General features: G+C 37.1%; 1 protein-coding gene across 9 annotated transcripts in view; it reads left to right on the forward strand.

The window, feature by feature from the left end:
- Positions 1-21,716, forward strand: part of nectin1b (nectin cell adhesion molecule 1b) — a 152,063-nt gene extending 130,347 nt beyond the window's left edge. For 4 of the 9 annotated variants that reach the window (XM_063492395.1, XM_063492390.1, XM_063492392.1 and 1 more), the window contains one exon: positions 18,808-21,716. In XM_063492395.1, the coding sequence (XP_063348465.1) occupies positions 18,808-19,047 (240 nt within the window). In that variant the 3' untranslated portion in view covers positions 19,048-21,716. Of the gene's footprint in view, positions 1-5,949; positions 6,137-17,229; positions 17,278-18,807 lie in introns of all 9 variants that reach the window. The other 5 variants (XM_063492397.1, XM_063492391.1, XM_063492399.1 and 2 more) reach the window with 3 other exon arrangements.
- The last annotated feature ends 894 nt before the right edge of the window (positions 21,717-22,610 follow it).

The following is a 22,610-nucleotide window of genomic DNA, read 5'->3' on the forward strand; positions in this document are numbered from 1 at the left end:
TGATGTGGTGTGGGCTGTTCCCCACGAGAGGTGCAAGGATGGTAGCAAGGTGTTTCGCAATGTTATAAGTGGCTGAGTTTATGCTACTGACTATGGGTCTGAGTGGGACCCCTTCCTTGTGGATTTTAGGAAGTCCATAAATGCAGGGTATGGCATCCCCTGGATAAAGCCGGTGATATGTGAGGCGGTCGATGATTTTGTCCTTTTCAAGGTCTTGAAGGCAAGCTGTAACTTTCTTTTTGTAGCTGCTTGTGGGGTCTCGCTTTAAAGCTTCGTAGGTGTTGTTGTCACTGAGGAGAGTAGTGATCTTTGTGTGGTAATCTGTTGTGTTTAGGACCACGGTGCACCTTCCCTTATCCGCTGGTAATATAGTGATGTTGTGGTCTTTGCTCAGGGAAGCGACGGCCTTCTTTTCTTGTAATGTGAGGTTAGACGGAGGGACTTTCGCACTGGAGAGGGTGGCTGAGACTTTCATCCTGATTTGCTCTGCTTCTGTCTGTGATAATTTATTAATCCGTATGGCGGTTTCTGTGGCTGTGATGAGGTCCACTATGGGCAACTGTTGCGGCGAAATGGTGAAATTGAGTCCTTTGGCTAAAACCCTCTTTTCAGGTTCAGTGAGATTCCAGTCTGAAAAGTTCTTTACCCATTTCTCCCGACTGTCTTCAGGCGTGTTTTCTTCTCTGGGTTGTGTGGGTTCAGACTGAGGAGTGTGGTTTTTTAAAAGCAAGGTGTGAAATTTCTTGCGTTGTCTTTCTTTTCCTTTAGAGTGTTGGTCCCGCTGGGCCTTGTCAACAAACTTGTAAACCTCTTCTAAGATGGGAGAGGGTAGAAGGGTTTCCAGTTCCTGCAGAGTCTGGCTGATCTTGATCTGGAGGGCATCTATAGTGAAATGGACCTGTCTTATCCTTTCACTTAAAAGGTGATTTTGTGCTCTCTGTAGAATCAAGTCTGCTCTGTGTCCCCTGACAGTGGATCCAAGGCGCAAGCTCCTAGGAACAACTCTGCTTTGTCTGCATCTTAACGTGGTGTATGCTGTACAGTGCAGCGAGGAATGCCCAGACCTCTACATTGGAGAGACCAAACAGCCACTTCACAAGCGCATGGCACAACATAGAAGAGCCACCTCCACAGGACAAGACTCAGCAGTCCATCTGCATCTTAAGGATAAAGGTCACTCTTTCGAGGATGCCAATGTTCACATTTTGGACAGAGGACAGATGGTTTGAAAGAGGAGTGAAAGAGGCCATCTATGTCCACTGTGAGCGACCATCTTTGAACAGAGGCGGTGGTTTACGACACCAACTGTCTGCCATCTATAATCCAGTTTTGAGATCCCTTCCCAGACGCCTTAACGCCCACTCACATCCTGGGCCATCTGACCTCAGGAATTCACATGACAAGGTGGGGCCAGGTTTCACAATGAGCTCACCCGAAACCCTGGCTGATTAGGTCCCACACCCACTTTCACACCTTGGCTCATGTGATTAGAGGATCACCAGGGGGTCCTTTGTCCCTCTTTGGGGGGATACTCCCACTTGGTTTAAATCTGGGACTCTCGGCCATTTGACCTTAGAACTGAAGAAGCTTCTCGGATGAGAGGTGAAACGTCTTCAAGCAACTTAAAGAAGTCCAGACGCTTTTCTTTGCAACTCCTTTGACTACGATGACCTGGATGACTGAGAACCTTCACAGACATATAGTGACTGTAGCCTTCCAGATCGCACTTATGTAAGTTGGGCACTAGTCTTGAAATTCCTATTGCGGGTACTTTTCAGACTTTAGTTCAACCTAGAGAAACAAACTTCACTGCATTGTCAAACTCTGAATATACATCATCTAAGCAGTGAAGGTCAAAGTAACTCAAAGGCATTTTTAAATGGAAGGAGGCTTTAAATCTATAGTGTTCAACTGTTTCAGGGGATTAATTAACCTTTTTTTAACTATTTAAATGTGGTCTGGATTTGCTTTCAGTAAGAACCAGTGAACCAGAGCTGGGTGTCACTGACAAGGTCAGTAATTCAGAAATTAATCAAGCACGCCAGTAAAAATCTGGAATCCTTGAAGTATGCTTTTACAATAAACTAGATATTAAATATAAATTTTTTCTTTCTCTAAAGTGCATATATTTTGAAGGACTTAAATCATCGTAATTTAATTTAGAGTGTCAAAGTAAAGAGCCTGTTTTATGCTCATTTACAGGTCCGTAGTTTTGTTTCAGGTACTTATAAGAATAGGTCTACCTGTTTCAGTATTCACAAAACACAATATATCAGTTTCATACTCTGGGGTTGAAAAGAAAACTTCTGCACAGCTGTCACCTGGCATTAAAACCCAGACTTTCAGATCCAGAATAAGAAAACTCCTTTAGAAGTCACACTGTTTCACATTCCACAAAATTACCTATATCACAACCATATAATTTGTATGTGTTTAAAAAAAAGCTAGCAGAGTTATAGGTCTCACTATAGCACAAGAGACTGCATTAAAACACAATGTGTGAGATATATATTCTGGTTTGGGTCCACTTGTCCTGTTAGAGGAAAGGGTCACTGTAAATCAATATAAAGTTGTTCTACGTGATCACCTCTAACCTCCTATGAAACATCTTCCAGAAAGACAATGCCTCAATAAACTGGCTCTAGTAGTTTACTGAATAGTTTTTTCGAAGGATCAAGTCATATGATGAATTTGGTTTTCAGTCACCAGATCTCATCACAAACAAACACGTCTTTAGACGTCACTTATTCAAAGCATCGGCAAACATCCGCAGCTCTACAGCCTGCTAATCCAAGGATGTTATTGTTCTGAGGACATAAACACACACACTCACAGACACACATATACAGTATACATATCTACACAATTTAGAGGTAGAAGAAGTGACTCTAGCAGGTAAAATAAAAGTGGTGGACTGTGAGACAGCTGAAATAATGTTTAGATTGTCTCTCTAACCAAGTGTTTCCCAACCACTGGGCAAAAAATGATCAGGTGTGCCATGGAAGATTATCTGGTTCCACCTAATTAGTACTCTAAGCCAGCGGTCCCCAACCTTTTTTGTGCGATGGACCGATTTACATCCGACAATGTTTTCACAACAATGTTTTATTTTGTTGTATTTATTTTATTTTGTTGTGTTTATCTATGAAATACATACAATAAATATAAATAATAAATATAAATACAATAAATAAATACAACCCTGAAAACCATAAATTTCACACCCGAGTCTCTCGCAGCCTGGTACCAAACGACTAGGTCTATGACCCGGGGGTTAGGGACCGCTGCTCTAAGCAATCGGCGTGAGTAACAAGTACATTCTCTTCCACTAGAGGGCAGTACAACTACCTGCTCTAATTAAATAGGTTGCCAACTGCCAGTAAAACAGAAGAAGACTGAGAAGCAATTACATAATAGTCAAGCTGTGAGACCATGCAGTGCATAATAGCAATAGTTAAATATTTGAAAAGAAAAAGTAATCAATCTAACCTGGGTCCTGGAGGAAATTCTGACCCAGATAAAGGCCCTAGCATGAGTAGTGCTCAAAAGAAAGCAAAAAATGGTATATTGGGGACAAGCTGAGCCAATTCTGCTATACCTGGTGCATAGGGGAAAATGATCAATATGCTTTTTGTGAAACTTTTGTTTGGTGGTGTGCCGTGTGATTTTTCTAATGTGATATATGTGCCGTGGCTCCAAGGTTGGGAAACACTGCTCTAACCATTAGGGTAAAAATGCTTTGTTACGTTCTAAGCCTAACTAACTCATGCATAAAAGTACAAATAATAAAAAAAGAAATAAATAAAAACCCCACTGATGTTATATTGATGCCACCAACTTTGTCTATCTTCCATTTATTGTTCTTTATACTGCTGAGGTTTGCGTTTATATATTAGCCTGTCAGCTAACCTTGTTAAAACTGCTTTGCATTTTTGGTGCACTTTATAAATGACTCATTCTCACCGAACTTGAGGGATAACTCAATTACTATCATTCTTTTCCCTGGACGAATTGATTTTGATTTTCTGTGTAGTTATTCAAGGATATTAAACTATCATCTTCAATTCTATGCTCAAAGGGACTGGATGTTTAATTCAGATAATCCTTGGACACCAAGGGTAGATTTTCCTAAGATTTATTTCTTATCTCTGATAACATTCCACTTAAATTGAAGTTTAGGGCTGCTCTTAAGATGAATAGGGTATCACTGAGGTTTTCAAAACACTATTTGTGAAAGACATGCATTGACTGCTGAGCGTCGAGTGTTACTAATGATGATTCTCTAGGGGCAAAACACTATCTGCCAATTTTGAATGCAATGTGGCTGTAATTTTCCCCCTGATTGCACTCCGGTCATGACAAATACTCTCGATATTTAAATATCCAGTGAGTGCAGAGTGTGAGCGGCGGGGAAATATGCAATAGTGGAGAGATTGCAAAGTAGATTTAAATTATTTACAGGAGATTCTGTAAAAGCTTCAGTCATTTCTACGTAATCTTTTCTCAGATGGAATTAAAGTACATTGATGCAACACGTATCATTTCATTCCATTTCTCGTTCACAAGTCTTTACCACGCAGCTTTAGATGTGGCAGGTGCATTTGTGCTTTGCATTTACTTAACCATGACTCTCAATTTTACTCCACTGATTTCATTACAGCAAGGATTTTGTTTGTTGGTTGTACAATCAGTTCAGAGACACTTTGAACCCTGTTGTTCTGTTTTTAAAAAACTTACATTTTATTTCATCATCATTGCCTATCTGAGCTCTGTTTAGATTGTTTATTTTATTAAAATAAGGAAAATCAAATAAATCCATTTTCACTTTTCCTACATAGGATACATTTTTAAAGGGGGCACAATATATTATGTTGGTTTTCTACAGTTTTTGGCTATTTTCAATTGATAAATGATAAATGAAAACACCTTTTTTCAGTTTTTGTAAATTTTGAGTTTTATTAATGGAGGAAAAACGTGTTTTGTTTTGTTTTATTGGATTTGGATAAAGAGCGTTCAAAGCTGTCATTGTCATTTATTGATCACCCCATTAAGGTCATTTGCTCAATCATCCACTTGGCCAATTCCTCATCGAGTCAGTCATTGAATTTGTTTTTTGTGCTCAGTGGTCGAATTCTAGTTGAATGAAGGTCTTTGTCTATGTTTACATGCACACTGAAATATCAGCACAATGGAAGCCACACAAGCATCTCCATTAACTCGTTTCTGGGCTTTGCAAGTATCTCCATGTGCCACAGGGTAACCGTGGTTGCCGATGTAAACAGTTAATTCAGAGTGTGATCAGGACACATTTATTAGTTTCATTGTAGTCTGAAGGATTACATGGACATGTGTTCAGTATAATCCAAGCATTAGAGCTGCGCATGCCCGCAGTGGGTTTGGCTTGTTTTGTGTTTGTTTCCGTTGGAATCCAGTTTTCATGACTATCAAATGTACATGATTTCCTGGATATACATAGATGAGCTATACACACATAATCTTAAGAGAAAAATAGCAGCTGGACCAAAATATGTTCCTCTTGCACATGCCAAGAGGAACATATATGTGCATATATGTGGTATGTGCATAGTAAACAAAGATTAAGTTCTTTTCCATCTCTAATTTTTAATTTAATATATAATAATTTCCCCACTGTTGTGATTTTCTGTTCAACGACTCCATCGCTGGCTCATCATAATAATTTTCACCTTTCACGTTTTCTTTTTCCCCCATGCGCACACATTTTTCTTTGTCTTCCACTCTAACACTGCTGCTCACACACTCAAAATGTCCCCACGACCATTCAACCTTCAGTCATCAATTTTCTCATCTGTCTGCCTTTCACTTGCTCTCTCCCACTTTCTCTTTCTCTCGTCAGCTTTCTATCTTTTTCACACTTTCATTTTTTTGGCTGCCTCACTCCTCACACACTTTCGCCTCTCTTGTCTCCAGAACTCTGGCCACAAGGACTGTGATGTCCAGTATGCGGAGCTGGATACTGCAGCTTTGGCCTCCTCTCCAAGCCCACGAAGCTCTGCTCACACTGGCCCTGGGGATCTTGTCGAGTATGCAACCATCCAGCCTAGCTCACACTAGCGCATGCCATTATAGGCCTTTCCCCTCAGACTTTGGCCTCAAGGTATACAGACCAATGCACTCCATCCCTTCGTTCATACCCTTTTCACATGCACTGACCTTCCTTTATATGCTCCACATGGTTCCCTTGTCTACCTTCCTCTTCAGCCTTGGTCATCTTTTGATATCCCCCATGTTGCTCTTCAGAAAGTTTGATTGAAGCAGAGTGATTTTTAGGGTGTTATTTAACACAACAGCACTCGAGCAGAGACGTGTGGTACAGAAAGCACATTGTAGTGAGAGAATATAAGATCAGCCACACAAGTGCTCTATAATTTTCAGAAAATGTCATGCAAAATATGGCTCGCTGGCAAAGACAAAACAATTTTTAACTCCTTTTCTTCATGTTTTCTTGATGCTCCTTTTAGTCTCTTTATGCATGAAGTCTGATTCCAGAGAAATCTGTAGAGCATTCCTGTCAATAATGTGTGAGAATTAGCAGCATGACTATTTTGCATGAAAAACATTTGGGATTTTGAACATCTCTGGTCTTATAAAAACAAAATGAAATAGTTCTTTAGTGTGTTTTTATGTCACTTTTTTGACTTAATGGCAAAATAATGTAAAATATTGAAGATATCATATGTAAAATACTTTTCTGAGCAGTTGCGCACACGCCAAAGGTGGTTGTCAAGTGATTATGACACACTTGACAGCCCTGATTGGTAGCAGAGGAAACATGCTCTCATCTACAAGACTCTGCTCTGATGTCTTATCTGTACCCAAGTCAAGACAGCTGGGAGAAATCCTTCCATCACATGCAAACAGTCATCTACACCACTTGAAATACTCCTTATACACATACAGGAAGGTGGGACAGGGGCACAAATCTCTGTGCTGCTAAACTGGTTAGACTGGTTTCTGTGTGTTTCTACAAGTTGTTGTTCAGCCAGCCAGGAGGCTTCAAGGTTAAAGGCATGGAGAGAAGTAGTGCAAAGTGTGTGTTCATAAAACACTGTTGCAGAATTTAGTTGTTTTTTGTTTTGTTTTTTTCAAATTTTAGCTAAATGAGCTAAATGTAGATTTAAAATGCATTACTACATTACAAGCTTTGAGAAATCACATCTTAAAATGAATGTTTTGCATTAGTTAACAAAGCTGGAATGAGAATCTTTATGTGATAACAGAAGCACCATTATTACTACTTGTTGCACTAAACTGCAATTTCAGATTTACTATTGAAGTAATTTGCAGGTGTGACATCTCTAGAGAGCAAAAAATTTAAAGCTACATTAGGTATTCACTCACTGGCAGCCCCAGATGGTATCAGGAGATACTGTTTGAATTTTGAGCAGCTAAGTAGCCAGAAATCACAGGACGTGATGTCCGTAAATAACAAACACTTTTCTCAACCCAGACGCTCTGTGATGTCTTACACTAAAACAAACAAAAGACGACAATAAACAGAGGAGTCTAGCTTGTTGCCAGGAGACAAGAAGCTGGGCTCATCTACTTAGTTCTAATTATTTGCCTCTTGATGACCCAATGTGACAACAAGGGTAAATTAGAATGTGTGCCATCAATAAATAGACCCACACATAACAGTTCAGTTAAACTAAAAGTTCTGTTGTGGAAGAGTTTGTCTGTCAGTTTTTCAGCTCATCAACACAATAATAAAACAACACAAAGAAAATATGCTTCACTTTGACAATTCAGATGGAACACATTCATTTTTTTGAATGTAGAGTAAACTAGCCTGTCCCTGCAAATGCAGAACAGACTTTGCATTGCATAGACTGGGAGAGTGACAATAATTTTACTATAAAATGTTTTTATGTATTTATTTAAATTTCCTAATTTATTCCATAATGTCATCATACATGTACAATGACAATAAAATGCTACTCTGTTCTATTCTTTTCTAAATTATCCAATGGACTGTGCCATATTCTTAAGCCATACTGCTTTTTGGGGTTTTTTGCTAGTAAAACAAGAAACAGAACAATTATAAGAAACTTGAAAGTCAGTATTTGCTATCACCACCTTTATCCTTCAACACAGCCTGAATGAACTTATACAAGTTTTCTTGTCATTTTTTAAGTAGTCTTCAGGTATAGTTCTCCAGGGTTTATGAAGGGACTTCCAATGTATTCTTCATTGGATGCTGACCATTTTTGGCTCCATTCTCTGTCAAGATGATCCCAGACGGATTAAAAAATGTTGAGGTCTGGGCACTGTGTTTCACTCTTTTATTTCACTAGTACTGTATGCTAAAAAATAAACCTATTACCATTTATACTCTTTCCAGATGGCTTTGCATGGTAGGTAAAAATCTGATGGAGCCCATAATTCCATCAATTTCTCCAACACCACTGACTGAAATTCAGCCCAAACCCTGACAGAGCTTCCGCTGTATTTTAAAGATTTCAGCAGATACTATAAGTACTGTCCATCGGCTATAGATAGTTTTGAAGGCCTGACACTTATTCTTTTGTGCCCCACTTGTCCAGTTTCCTCGCACTTTATAAGGACACACTGTACATCAGGCGAAGACATGCCAAATTTCCAGCTAGTAATGCTTTAGCAATCATCTTGTTGGTGCAAAAATTGTGTTTCTGTTTTTGTGCATACTTTTTTATCTTTGTGCATTTTTTTATTCAACTGATGAAATGGAAAAAAATGTTTTTGCAGAATGCTTATGATGAGTTACTTATTTATAGTTAAGTAAGTTGTTTGTAATGTATTGACACAAAATGGGTTCATCCCTTGAGTGAGGTGCCATTTTTATACTGAAATTTTCATAGGTCAGTTCTAGGTGGCAAAACTAAAAAAAACAAAAACAAGGACTGGACTGAAAACGAGAGAAAAAGCAGCTAATGCCCTATCCTTCAAAGCAAGGCATAAAGAAATGATGATGGCACTTTTGCACAGTCTTGTATTTGTATGTATTATTAGTTTTTTCTAACTTACACTGTTTAGACAAAGTCTGAAGAAAGTACTATAGTGATATTTCTAGATTTCTACACAGGGAGCATAAAACTTGTTCAAATTTGTTCTGAGTGAGTGCAGAGATGGCCAGAGATGTAACAAAAAAGATTGGACTTGCATTACGCATTTTATATTAGCAAAAGAGAGAGAGAGAGAGAAACGACAAAGGATTACTTCAGGCAAGCATTCATGCAATGCAGCACAGCCCAGCAGAGATTGGAGAGTGACAGCAATAAACTACCAATAAAGTCGGTGCCTACAAGTGAATGTCAGGTGGGGGCAAGGCTAATAAAAAGCTACATAACAAGCAGCCAGTAGAGTAGTAGTAGCAACTGTTTGTAAATTACCAGACAACTAGTCTAGCAGAAGCATCAGTAGCACTGACAGTTTAAATACACCTTATTATTGCAAAGGTGCACTGAATGTACTGAGAAATGGTCTCATGTATTTTGTGTAGTGTAGTAAGATTTAAAGCCTAAGAACCTATTTGCATAAGAGAAAAGAAACATAGTCTATTTAGTGTAGATACCGGTAAACATTTAAATATGGATTAAAACCAGTTGAAATTTGAAAAAAGATAGCATTATTTTTTTTGTTACCAAATAGACAATATATCAATAAAATGTGCTACTGCACCATCCTGAGATTAAGGCTAAATAAATTACAGATTTCAATATTCTTGCATACAGTACCCCAGCTTTGATGTGGAGCCAAGTCTTTACTAACACCCAAGACTTATCTTTGGTATTAAACCTTTGGCAGCTGCATGCTGGAGGAACTCGTCCAAAAAATATCCACAGTTAAATACAATTATTTCTGGTTTTGGGTTCTCAAAATCTTCATCACACTCACATCCTGTAAGTGAAAAATGTAAAGAGTGTATTAGTTTTACGGTAGAAAGAAAGAAAGAAAGAAAGAAAGAAAGAAAGAAAGTCTTGTGTCAAAGTATCATAACTTTTAAAAATATTGTGAATATTGTGGCCAGTGGTATCCCTCTGCCTCCTAGTAGATGTAGTTTTCAGTAGATATAGTATCAAAATCCTAGATAACGTCTTACTTGAATCATAGCATTCACAAGAGTTTTAGAAAACCTGACCTCTGACCTTTGACCTTTTCCACTGTGCAAAGTGACTACTGAGTGATGTCTTTTGTAAGACATTTTGGACATGCATTTTGGTCCACTGAGGGGGTTGTTTTGTATTTCCAGGTGTCTTTTTTTTTCTACATCTGTTGAATGTCTAGTGTTGAGATCTGTAGGACCTCCGTGTACTGGCTACTAATAGTCCAAATGTGTTTGTTGTGGACATGTTTTCAGTGCCAGACTTTGACTCATTTTAGACCTTGTTTTAATGCTGCTTATATAGTCTTTGTAGGCCCATGTTTTATGTACCGAAACAGTTATGTGTGAAGGAATGCAGAGTGATCAGCAGACGTCTCCAAGATGGCGCGGGCTCTTGACACTAAAAAAAGTGAGCTTCTGCATGGTGGATTTGGAGCAGAAATGTCCCGAGTTTCTCAAAGGCAGTTTGCAAAATGTTTGTATCGACAAAGACTGTCGAGCAGATAATCCAGTTCATACACACTTGCACAATCTTCTCGTACTTTTCATCACAACCTCTCTCAGTCTTGCTACTGATCACAACCACATTTACTTCCTCTTAGAAAGGTCTTCACAATAAAACAGGATACTTGTAAAAATGAACCAAATATAATGCAAATGCTCTTTTTAACTTGTTAAACATATCATATTCCTTTTAAAAGGAAGTCTAACATTTTTCTAAATATTTTAAACAATTTTATTTTATATTTTAACATGGATTTCAATGTTTTTAATATTTCAACACATAAATGACATTTTTAAACTGGTTACAAACAAACAATTTGAATAATTGAAATAAAAGAAACGAGTAGAAGAAAAACAGCAAAATGTAAAATAACCCCCCAAAAAATACCCACATGTACTTTTTTATACATAACCCATATTCAAATGTATTATGTTGATAACAACAATATTGATATTAATCATTAATCATGTAAATTTCTTGCACCTGTCATAGACGTCCAGATGATTTCCAGAAAAATGAATGAGTCCAAAGTTCAAGTGTTGAGCATCACACTGACATTAAAGTTGTTTCATGGTTGGACATCTTGTGGACCTAGTTTGGACATCGTATAGATGTCCCAAATTGGTCATGGACCGACGGACCCAATGTAGACATGATCTGCACATCTATCTGACGTTCACTGTTTAGTGGGTTAGGTCGAGGTCACTGAGACTCTGACTCACCCTCGATTTTTAGTGGACACACTGAGGGTATCATTTTGAAAACCCTGGGTGTCTTTCTTCTCGAGTTATTGCATTCACAAGATTTTCATAAAACTTCAAAACTTAGACCCTTACCGCCCGCCTGCCCAAAGGGGTGATGACAACACCTCATCAGCCTTTTGTGGCCGAGGGTTTAAAAACTGTTAAAACAAGTAAACCTGAATAAGACAATGAAGTTAATTGTTTGGTGATTAAACGAAACCGCTGTTTGGTATTGAATGGTTATGAAATATAGACACAAACGCAAAGGATTACCATTTGTAGTGTTAGAAATGTGTAATCATAATAATAACATTTTTACAAAACTAGAAGTCAACACATTTTTCCAGCACTGGGCAAAAACAGTAGATTACAGTATCTGAAAACTGGTATCTGAGCGAAACAGATTATTGGATCTGTTCAACATTCACGTTCCACAGTTCTGAGACAAAGCAGAAAAATTAATGTTTATTGATTTACTTCTTCTGTTAGTTTATATAACACGTTCAGTCAGCAGCTCTATAACGGATGGCACACTGTTCCAACATTAACTTCTCTGGGGAAATGCCTGTTGACATTCCCTGTTTGTAATAAGCCTTGTCTTGGCTGGCTCCAGTCACGGGGTTACACCATTCAATAAAATCTGTGTTTGCTGAGCCAGAGACTCAACCACTAGTTTATATCCAGGGTGACAACATTATCATTTCATTTTCTGCCTGTGCAGTTCACCTTTGGCCTGTGATTTAGAAGTAATCAGTGAAATAAATCAGCGAACTGTTAATCACAGCCTGATTGTATTTTTCTAGCATCCGCTGGCTTTGACAGAGCTATTACATTATCAGATATGAAAACTTATTTGTGCCATCATTCTCCAAGGTTATGTTATCTACTCTTTATATACCGGTGCTTAAAATGACTTCAAGGTGAATCAGATTTCATTTAGATTAGCTTTCATTTTTTAAGTATGCACAGGTGATGGTTCTTTTTGTGCGCTTTTGCTTTACATTTAAACAAAGTTAGAAGAAAATCCTAAAGCTTCTTTTTTCTTTTCTTTAGTCTGACTTTACTATGAGTATAACCCAATTATAGTGTAAAATAATTTAAATATCTTTTGAAGTTTTACATTTCAAATGCTTGTTTCCACTATTATCCAAATCCTCCAAAACACTTCTTGCAATAGTTTTGAAATAATTGTGAAACTGGTAACACAATTAGCTTTGTTTTTATTGTTTTCATACTGTTTGTTTGAACGGAACCATACTGTCAAAGCTATTGATGCTCCTTTTTAAAAATATCCACTTAATTTGACCTTTTCTGTTTCCTGATGTAGTTTATGTTTATTAGGTTTAAATACAATAGGGCATCTTATGTGCTTTTTGTTGTCTTCTTGTTCTTCTTTCTGGCCTTAGCTGTCTGGATAGTGATGCTAGATAAAACCAGCGCTGGTAGGCAGGCTGTGGTTGTCTTTCTTTTACACTGCCAACAGTGCATGTTTTTTTCCTCAAGTGGAATAAAATGATACTGGAAGTTTAAGTGAACTCCACAAAACCATAAATATCAGCTGTATTACTGTGTTGAATTACAGACTTTTGACAAATCTTTTATTTTGGAGTGAACGTGGCCCGAAGCACAAATGCTGAGCAACATGGGAATAAATCAAACCACAAGGGTCAATAAATCCAATTACTCTTCAATTAAATGCTGGAACGAGTAAGATGTGTAATTTGTGAAACCATGGATCAATGGTGACTGATGGTGCAATGTGCAGCGCTCTCTGAAACAAAGCATGTCGACTTTTAATGTGAAACAGCTCCAAGAAATGTCTTTATTTTTTATTTATAAAAAAGAAAAACATACACATTCTACTTCAAGCCCACTTTAAGGTTGTAATGTTCAGTGTAACAATTTTATGTCCAGCAAATGGAGCTTTTTAAAAGGAAACACATACCATTCATATGCACTATAAAATGGAAGGTGAATATCCTATATAAATGGAAGGATGAGGTTTTTAACAAAAAAACAATAACAAAATTGAATACTTATTATATTGTCTGCCAACAAGGTTGTGCTATCAAAATAAATTCACCCAGCCAGTCCAATGCAACGTACATTTATTAACTACAAACTGTAATAAAAATGTCAAATTAAGGTGGTTTAAAGTAGTGAAGATAAAATTAATCATGGTAGCCTGAAATAAGGGACAATGGTACAATCTCAGATCATGATCAAATCTAGTGAAGGGAAAGCTACATTTAACTGCAGATGTACTATCTCTGTTTCATCAAATGTTCAATCTGCTTCTGCTCACATGACAGAAAGAAAGAAGAGCATAGGTATGTTGAAGATTTTCAGTTGGCTTCTGTCATCTAGCTTAGATGCAGTTTCAGGGTTTGAGAACAACCTTGTCTCATTTATAGACTTTCTGTGTCTATGTGTGACCCTTATCCCCGCCTTAATAACGTATACAGACAAATGTAATCACGGACTGGATAATGTTCTGGGACAATGAACATGCCTAGAGATGGTTAAGTCACATGCCTGTCGTTCTGACCTATAGCACCAGAACTAGGCTTAAGCAACAAATGCACTACAGTTAAACTACCAAAAAGATAGAATTGAAATAAACACACTGTGTTTCAACTCACTGTTAACTTGTTCTATATTAATGCTGAGATATATAGGTTGTTTTTCCACAACACTTACAACTATTACCTATAAGCTGTACATCTAAATTTTGAGCTGTACACTCAAAAGATTCTGGTCAATGTATTTAAGATATATTAAAAAAAAACTGTAACCAGTAACATTATTTAAATGTTGAGTTCCTCCAATATTATTTTATTATTGTTTAACCATTACTGAAAGTCACAAATTATTAGAGTGGTTTAAAGGAATTCTGTGCTCATTTATGAGATATGGAAACTATAGGGAAGTATAGCAATTAAAAATAAAGAATAATCTAAGCTAATGTTAAGTGTGAGCTTATTAAATATCTTGTCAGTAAATGTTTAATTGTAATGTTCAGGATCACATTTTTCAGACAGGACTCAGTCAACTTTATTTTTTCACTTCTTGTGGGCAGTAAATACCTCGAGTAATGACCATTCCTTATTTAAACACACTTTGATTGGCGAAATAACACTGATAAGTAGGCTGATAAAAATGTCTTTTCTTGTACTCCTTTAAATCTTAATTCCAAAAAAGTATTTTCCATAAATGACCTTTGCATTTAATTTCCCTTCAAAAATCACTACACAGCTTCAGATAGGCAATTGTCCTAAATCATCAAAACTCCTGGGCTCCCTGCCCAGCAGTTTAATGGAACTCTGGAATTTGTTAGCAACAGAAAAGATGCTTTCAAACTGGCCTCTGTTCAGAGTCACCATTAAGTGAAAAAATAGCATAAATTTAACAAAAAAAGTGTGTGTCTATGTGTGTCTGTTGTTTTTGTTGCCACCAGTTTAATTTAATCTTGAGTCACTGTTTAACGTTCAGTTTTGTGTTACTGTCTTGATTTCCTTGTATTCCACAATAAGTCTGATCATTTGTAATATTTGAAATCTTTGGTTAGGTCTGTTGTGTGATTTTCATTGTTTTGTTTTGTGCTTTAAGTTCTTCATCCTAGCTTCCCTTGTGTTTCTATCATTTTAGTGTGTTTTCATGTCTCTGTGAATCCTCTTGTGAATTAATGTTGTACTTTAATAGTCAGTTGTCTCTTTTGTCTTGCTTTGAGTTTCCCTCATTATCTTATGCGTATAAAAAGTCCGGTCCAGTTGGATTTGATGTCCTGTTTGCTGCCTTTAATAAAGGTTCGATTTTTGTTTGCTGGTATCCTGCATTTGAGTCATTTAATCTACAAACTGCAGTGATATTTTAAAATTCAAAATACAAACATCAAAGCCTTGCTCTTCCAGTGTTCTAATTAAATAGTCTTTTTTTTATAATTGAACATCAATTCTAGAATGTCTGGGACAGAGAGAAAAAAAGTCAGATTAATTGTAGCAAGAGTACTTTTTTATGATTTTTCTTTTTCTTTTGCACGTTTGGAACTTTCCAAAGACATGCAGAGGTTTAATGATGATTCTAAATTGGCTGAAGGTGTGGACATAAGAGTGAATGGCTGTCTCTTTGTGTTAGCCCTGAGATAGACTGGTGACCTGTGCAGTGCATACGTCTTATGACAGGTGCAGACCAAGCATGAAGCATGAATTTGTGGATGGATAATGCAGCTCAAACAAAAACAGGGAAAACAGACTGCCTGCATGGAGTTTTTCTTCTTTTCTTTTTTTTTTTTTTTAAATATATGGAGGTGCAAAAACAATTTTACAGGGTGTTTGCTGTGATACATAATTTTTAACTGACACATATTAAAATAAATAAATAGCTAAATTAAGACAATTAATACAATAATAAAATACATACCACAATGTTTTCCACCCATCATCCATCCTTCCATCCATTCTCATCCACTTATGTTTCCATTTTTAATTTGTTACATTTTGATTTCATTTACTTAATCTTTTTGTTGGTCATTGTTTAAATGTACAGAATAACCAGATTAGTAGTTTCCAGTTGTTATCTGCATGCTAACTTAATATTCTTTGTAAGAAAGAATGTCAAATTACTGCATGATATATAACTCTTCTCTGAGCTCTTTTCTGAGCCCCCCGCCCCCCCTGTACTTCTCAAGCTTCTCGTGTTCCATCTTCCTGATGTCGCTGTGGTGATCACAAATGACAGCAACATCAGTAAAAAGGAACATGTGAAGCTAGAGAAGTACCAAGGGCTCAGAGAAGAGCTTGAGAAGATGTGGAAGGTGAAGATAACACTGGTCCCAGTGGTAATCGGAGCACTAAGTGCAGTGACTCCCAAGCTAGGCGAGTGGCTCCAGCAGATCCCAGGAACAACATCGGGGATCTCTGTCCAGAAGAGCGCAGTCCTAGGAACAGCTAAGATGCTGCAGGACCCTCAAGCTCCCAGGCCTCTGGTAGAGGACACGAGCTTGAAGGATAGACCGCCCGCAGGGGCAAGAGGGGAATTTTTTTAAAATCCAAATAATCTTTGATTTATTCAGCCTACAAACTTAGAATGTGAGAATTCAGGGTTTTTACTTGTGCAAGAGTGTATTTGAATTAGGCAGGGTGTATTTTTCTTCAAAGAGACAATACCTAACATTGAATCAGACTTTTTCTGTAGCAGTCTTCTAAAGTTTCAAAACTAAATCCCAAATGTCTTGTAACAAACCTTTAAGATAAAAAAGCTGCTCCTCAGACTGCTGGTTTTAATTTTGCTTGATATCACCAAGGTCTTTTCTGCACACAAAAGAAATGAATAACGTGACAAAGTAGAAAGTTTTCTTAACATCTTTAGTGGTCCTTGATACTGACCTGAAACAAATAAGCTTTTCAGACGCTTCTGTCAATGTCTACCGCATGTGTGTCAAGAGGGGTTTACTTGCATGTCTTATGCTGTGAAAAATCCAGTTCACCTTCACACAAGCTTAGTTCTCACACTGCCACCATTAACAGCTCCCCCTTGCTTTACTATTACAGCATCTTTTGTCTCTCAAAATATCATACATGTAGCAATACAGAGGTTTACGTTGTGCTATTTGAAAAATCTTTTTTTTGTGTGTCATTGTACTGCTTGCCTGCTTATTAACAGTTCCTTGATGTGTACCTCATGTTTTATCCATTTTACTATATTTATATTTTTGTATTATTTTTATTTATTAATTTGTTCTGCTGGGCTAGCTTTTCATGTAATGGAGTCATAAATTTTATACTTTGTTTTGATGAATGCAATGATTTGTAGGCAGGTTTAAGTCTGTTTCTGGTTTTGTTGCTCCACCACAATATTTACAGAGTTGGGATCATCGTTTTCGTAGATGTAGAGATGCTTGACGATTATTCGTAAGTTGCATTTTCACTATCATTCTTATCATTTTGTTTTGTTTTTGCATGTCTGCTATTCACCACCTCATTTCATTTTTATTATAATCACTTCATTTCAAAGCACATCCAAGTAATTCTTTTAAAAGCACTATTTAATTTAGAGCTGCTTAAGGTTTTCAGTGATTTCAATTTGGGAACCTTCAATTATCGTTCTTTAAAAAGCTAGAAATTTAATTTCTCAGAGTCCCCCAAAACAGTTCAGTGCTGAGGGCACTATATTCATGACTGGTAATGTTATACTGCCACTAAGGTAATTTTGTTTCTGTGATGTACTGTGGTGAGTTTATGGCTTCATCTGCTTGTGCTATTTAAAAAAAAAAACTAATCTGTTGAATCGGACAGGGAGCATTCTGGGAAGGAGTGTCAACAAATGTAACAGCGAAAAACAATTATGATGTTTGAAACTTGACTTCCCACCTACCAAATCACATGTTGGCGCACAATTTAATTTAGTAAAGGGATTGCTGATGGTAATGCAGAATATTCAGTGAGGTAAATCTAACCTGTCAATGTCACCCACAAGTAGGTGTATAATTGCCTTTTCTGTCGGGAAATCAAAATAAATACCAAAGTTGCATCTTTTCTGCCAGCTGAATTTGTTGATTCTAACTCATTGACTCCCAAGTTGGAGCCAAATTCCTAGTTCAAGCATAACAAAGTGACTGACATGCTGAGAAGGCGGACTTGCTGCTCTATCAGAGATCTTAGTGCCATTATAAGCTTTCAAGTAGCACTTAGAGCATTTCATTGTAAAAAGCAGATGAACAATCAGACCCTTCTGACAACATCATGTAACATCAGAATAATGGTTGCTTTTGTTTCATAAAAACTGACAAAAGCAGGATAGACTACAACACCAAAACACTTCATGCTGTTCTGTGTAGACATTTATCTATAAAGAAATACTTTATAAGATAATAACAGCATAAATAATTTGTCTTGGTCTGTGAAATCAGTGGCTCACTGATTATTAACATAAATGTAATTTTGTAAGTTAGAGTCAATGAGGTTTGAACCATGTTATGGAGAGTTTTTAAACTATAGACAGATCATTTTTAGATTTTGACACTGCATAATTAAATCTTGTGAAGGTGGTGAAATTACAAGAAAAAAGTTAAAATGTTGAGGAAAAAAAATCAAGAATAAAATTTTGAATTTAAAATGTGATAACTCTTATCTTTTCCTGTATGTGACACTAATATTTTGCAATTGAAAGATATTTTATTTCTGTATTTTTCTATAATAAAGGATCTGCAGCTTTGTGATTCATGAATATAGGGCCCTCGGTGCAAAGAGTTGTGTTGTACATATGTGACATGGCGGAAGTGTGACATGCCCAAATCATTTAAAGACATAAAATGCTTGAGTACTTCAAAAGACGCTGCTCTGCTGTGTATTGTACTGTATTACTGTGAAGTCGCTCAGTCAACTCTCATCAAAAACTTTGTGACCCTGCAGTATTTTCTTCTTTTTTCCGTCTCCACACAGGACTCTGGGAGGCATCCAGAAGAGCCTTTGAACCCAGCTGAATATATGAGCTACCAACGTGTCTGCAACATGGAACAGTTCCCCGAGTCTCAGCCTGCTCCTGCTTACCCTCCTGTTACTTTCCTGCCTCAGCACCCTTACACTCAGCACCCCTCCAACGAGCCCATGTACTCCAACACGAGCTTCCCCACCCACGGCCCTCGAGCTCCATTCACTTTCCCAAAGGAGCAATCTGTGTGACATGCCACGTAACTATTATCTCAGCGAGAGGCAACATGATAGTGCCACAAATGCTTCGTGAAAAACAAAGCTCTGCTGAACAGATGTGCATCTATCCCCACCTTGCTTCTGTTTCCTCTATAGGCTTAAAACACATGTGGGCTTCCCCCTGCCATAAGAAAGTGTCCCTCAATCCCCTGTGTATTGTGTGCTGCTTGCTCCACTGAAGCTATAGGGCCCCAGTTATCTCGTGATGTTAGCATCCTCGCCACCAGCTACTCTCTTCCACCACTCAATCCTTTACCCTTCACATGTGCCCACTCATCCTGTTTGCTTTTTATTGCCTCCTCACCTTTGAATATTTTGGGTTTTGCCAACTGTCTGTACAGAATATGCCACTCAAAATGTTTTCTCTATTTTTTTTTTTTACATCTCCCACAGTGGTAGTGACCTTTTATAGCAATGTGGTTCTTTTGTTTGTATTCTGTTTGTCTGTCAATCATATGCTTGCTTCTTTGAAAGTCATATACTATAATGTATGTGTGATCAGGTGTTTACTGGTGGACTAAAAAAATATAAGAAATGCCAATTAATTTGTAAAACTAATTATCAATCTGTAATGACATGGACTACCCCTTTAATGACGGTTAATGACTGGGTTGTTATGTGAAGAGGTGAATTGGCAGTCTTTCAGCTGGATCCTTCATTACTTTTCATAATTGCTTTGCTGTTATGAAGTTTGACTGGCTATTTTGGACTGTTAGAAGAGAATGTTATCCTCATTAGCTAAGAAGAAAAACAAAGGGCTCGAGATCCAACAGTACCTACTTTCTGCTCACTCTCCATGTCTCATTATCCTTCCCTTCAGGCTACTGTTATTTTCATTGTCATCTACCAGTAGTTGCCAAAGACATAGTTTTGCTTGGATTTTTTGTCCATTTGCTTTCATGCTAGCAATTACATTAAAATTATCTGAAGGGAAATAAAAACATACTTGATTGGCAACTTGCTACGCTTTCCCAGTTTACATTATCCTTTTACCATATGCTGTATTAATCATATCTTTATATGAAAAGGTGTTCAGAGGTTGGTTTGAGGTTCATTACTTCATGGGTCCATTCTCAGATAGCAGATGCATTTGGGCCTAATCTGGATGACTTTTTGTCACCTAAGGCTCTACCAAGTATTGTGTAGGACAGATATGGCCCGTAAATCATGAGCCGGGCTTAGTATGGGTTATAGTAAATATCGTGCTCAAATGTCAAGACAAACCTGACCCCTGGATCACATAAAGTAAACTTGAGGTAGATTTGATGCAGGCAGGGTCATTCCTGAATGAATGAAGTCAGTCAAGGTCAAATATGGTCCATAGAAATCTGCAAATGTGGGCCACAGTTGGACCAAATATTCCTTGCTCTCTGGGTTGTGTTTGTTCAGAGTTATCAACTAACTGGTGCGGGTAAAAGGTGAAGACAATCACATACAAGGGTTGTCCTGGAAAAAAAAAATCATGGATAAATGAAAAGGCTTTTTCAAGGACAACCCACCCACTTAACATATTTAAATATTTTTTAAATATGATTTGTACTAATATAACCTAAATAAGTTTAAATCAATCTAAGGAACCGAAGATAAAAGCTTGCTACTGTATTTTTTTAGACAATACTCAGTTATATATGATAGCACTCCACATATTTTCATAGTCCATTTTACACTGTTACTTTCAGACCATACATAAGCTAACATGCTTGACGAGCCAATTTCAGGATACCGCCTCCTACACGCAAGCCCTCTAGACACAGAAAATTAGCATAAACTGAAAGTTCACATTTTTTGCCATGTCAGATGTACGTTTGGAAAAAAAAATAAAGAAAAGAAAATACTTGTGTTTGTGCTCGATGTGAAAAAAAAAACCTTGAGGTGTTGAAGGTAATTTAGTGTTTACTCTTAATGGTGATGGTAAATGGAATAGAGTAAAACTTGTGAGACTTTCTCCTGTGCTCACCTTGTTGTCTTGCAATGGCTTGATATGTGTGCTAGCATTTAGTTTAAGCAGTGGTATCTGGTTTGAACCACTGAAGGAGTTTGTTATCGCTGTACCTGCTGTGAGAAAAGACACTTACACACATCTTTGTCTTTTTGTGACACATTTAATCTTCAAGAGATCCTTCCTTTTTTATTATTATTATGATTATTATTAGTATTATTATTATTGATAAGTACAACTACATACTATATAATATGCTAGAAATTGGGCTTTACATCCATAAAAAAAATATAAATTTTTACTCTGCTCCTTTTTGATGTCCTGACAATGATTGCCATGTTTGTTTTAACCTTTTGATTTGTGTTTTGTAAGACTGTAACATTTTGTTTTATTACTATTGTTTTGGGTTTTTTTTGTTTGTTTGTTTGTTTTTACAATTTACAATATTCATATACATTAAAGGAAGCCTACATCACATTTCTTTTGACATTCATTGCACATTTGTGGAAGAGTAAAACCCAAATAAATATTACGATTATAAGCTCTTTTGACTGAAATAATGAAAGAAAGTTCAACAGTTTAACCTGTTTTTGTTTTATTTGTTTTTAGGGATTTTGAGTTATGTCGATGTAAATATTAACAATGTATCTGATGTGTGTAAAAAAAAAATCATGCAATTTAACATTAAAGTTCACAAACTAAACATTATTGCTGTTTTTATTTTTGTTGTATCTATTGCAGTGTTGGGTGTAACGCGTTACTGTATTTAAAATACTTTTCCACTGAAAAAGTAGAGTAACTAATTACTGTTCATTTTTAGGTATTTTAAATACAGTTACTTACAATGTACTTGCGTTACATTGTAAGTAACTAAACTCGCTGAATATCATTATTTAATTTCATTAATTTATCTTCTAAAGGTAAAAATAAACTCTGCCGCTCTAACATCGCTGTAGTGCAGCTGTACGTCATTTCGCGCCAGTTTGCTGCATAGTCGTATTCTACAGCGGAAGATGTCGGACTCGGCTGAAGCCTGTGGCTGTTTTACGAAATGGACATATTCCCGTCTCTTCACGTTTCTGAAACAAGCAGACAAGAACATTACAGCAACATGTAAGCTATGTGCTGGGGAGAAAAAACTATCGGCTGCTGTTAATAGCGCGAGTAATCTACTGAAGCGCCTGACACAGAGCATAGACGAACACTTCTGAGTGATCCTTGTTCATCATCCATGGATAACACCGCAGCAACTCCTGCTAAGCAGCAAAACGTGATTTTACTTCAGCAGCACAGAAAGCGTCTGAAGGTGAGCTTAAAAAATGACTGCAGGCTACATAGCTGGACTGGCCATCGGGCATACCGGGCATTTGCCCGGTGGGCCGATGGTGATCTCCCTCTGTTTCTACTTTAATCATGAAACTGATCAGTGATCAGCTGATCAGCTTTTCTCTCTTGTTTGTTTATCGCTCTGAATCTTACAACAAACGTTTTCATCTGATGTAAAATGTATAGAAATCCATTATTGTACATAGTATTTTTTTAGGGTCCCATCATAATTTCTTCAGAAGTAGCTAAGTACTGTTTATGATGCCAGTAT

This window comes from Pelmatolapia mariae, linkage group LG14 (genome assembly GCF_036321145.2).
Source record: "Pelmatolapia mariae isolate MD_Pm_ZW linkage group LG14, Pm_UMD_F_2, whole genome shotgun sequence".
Lineage (NCBI taxonomy): Eukaryota > Metazoa > Chordata > Actinopteri > Cichliformes > Cichlidae > Pelmatolapia > Pelmatolapia mariae.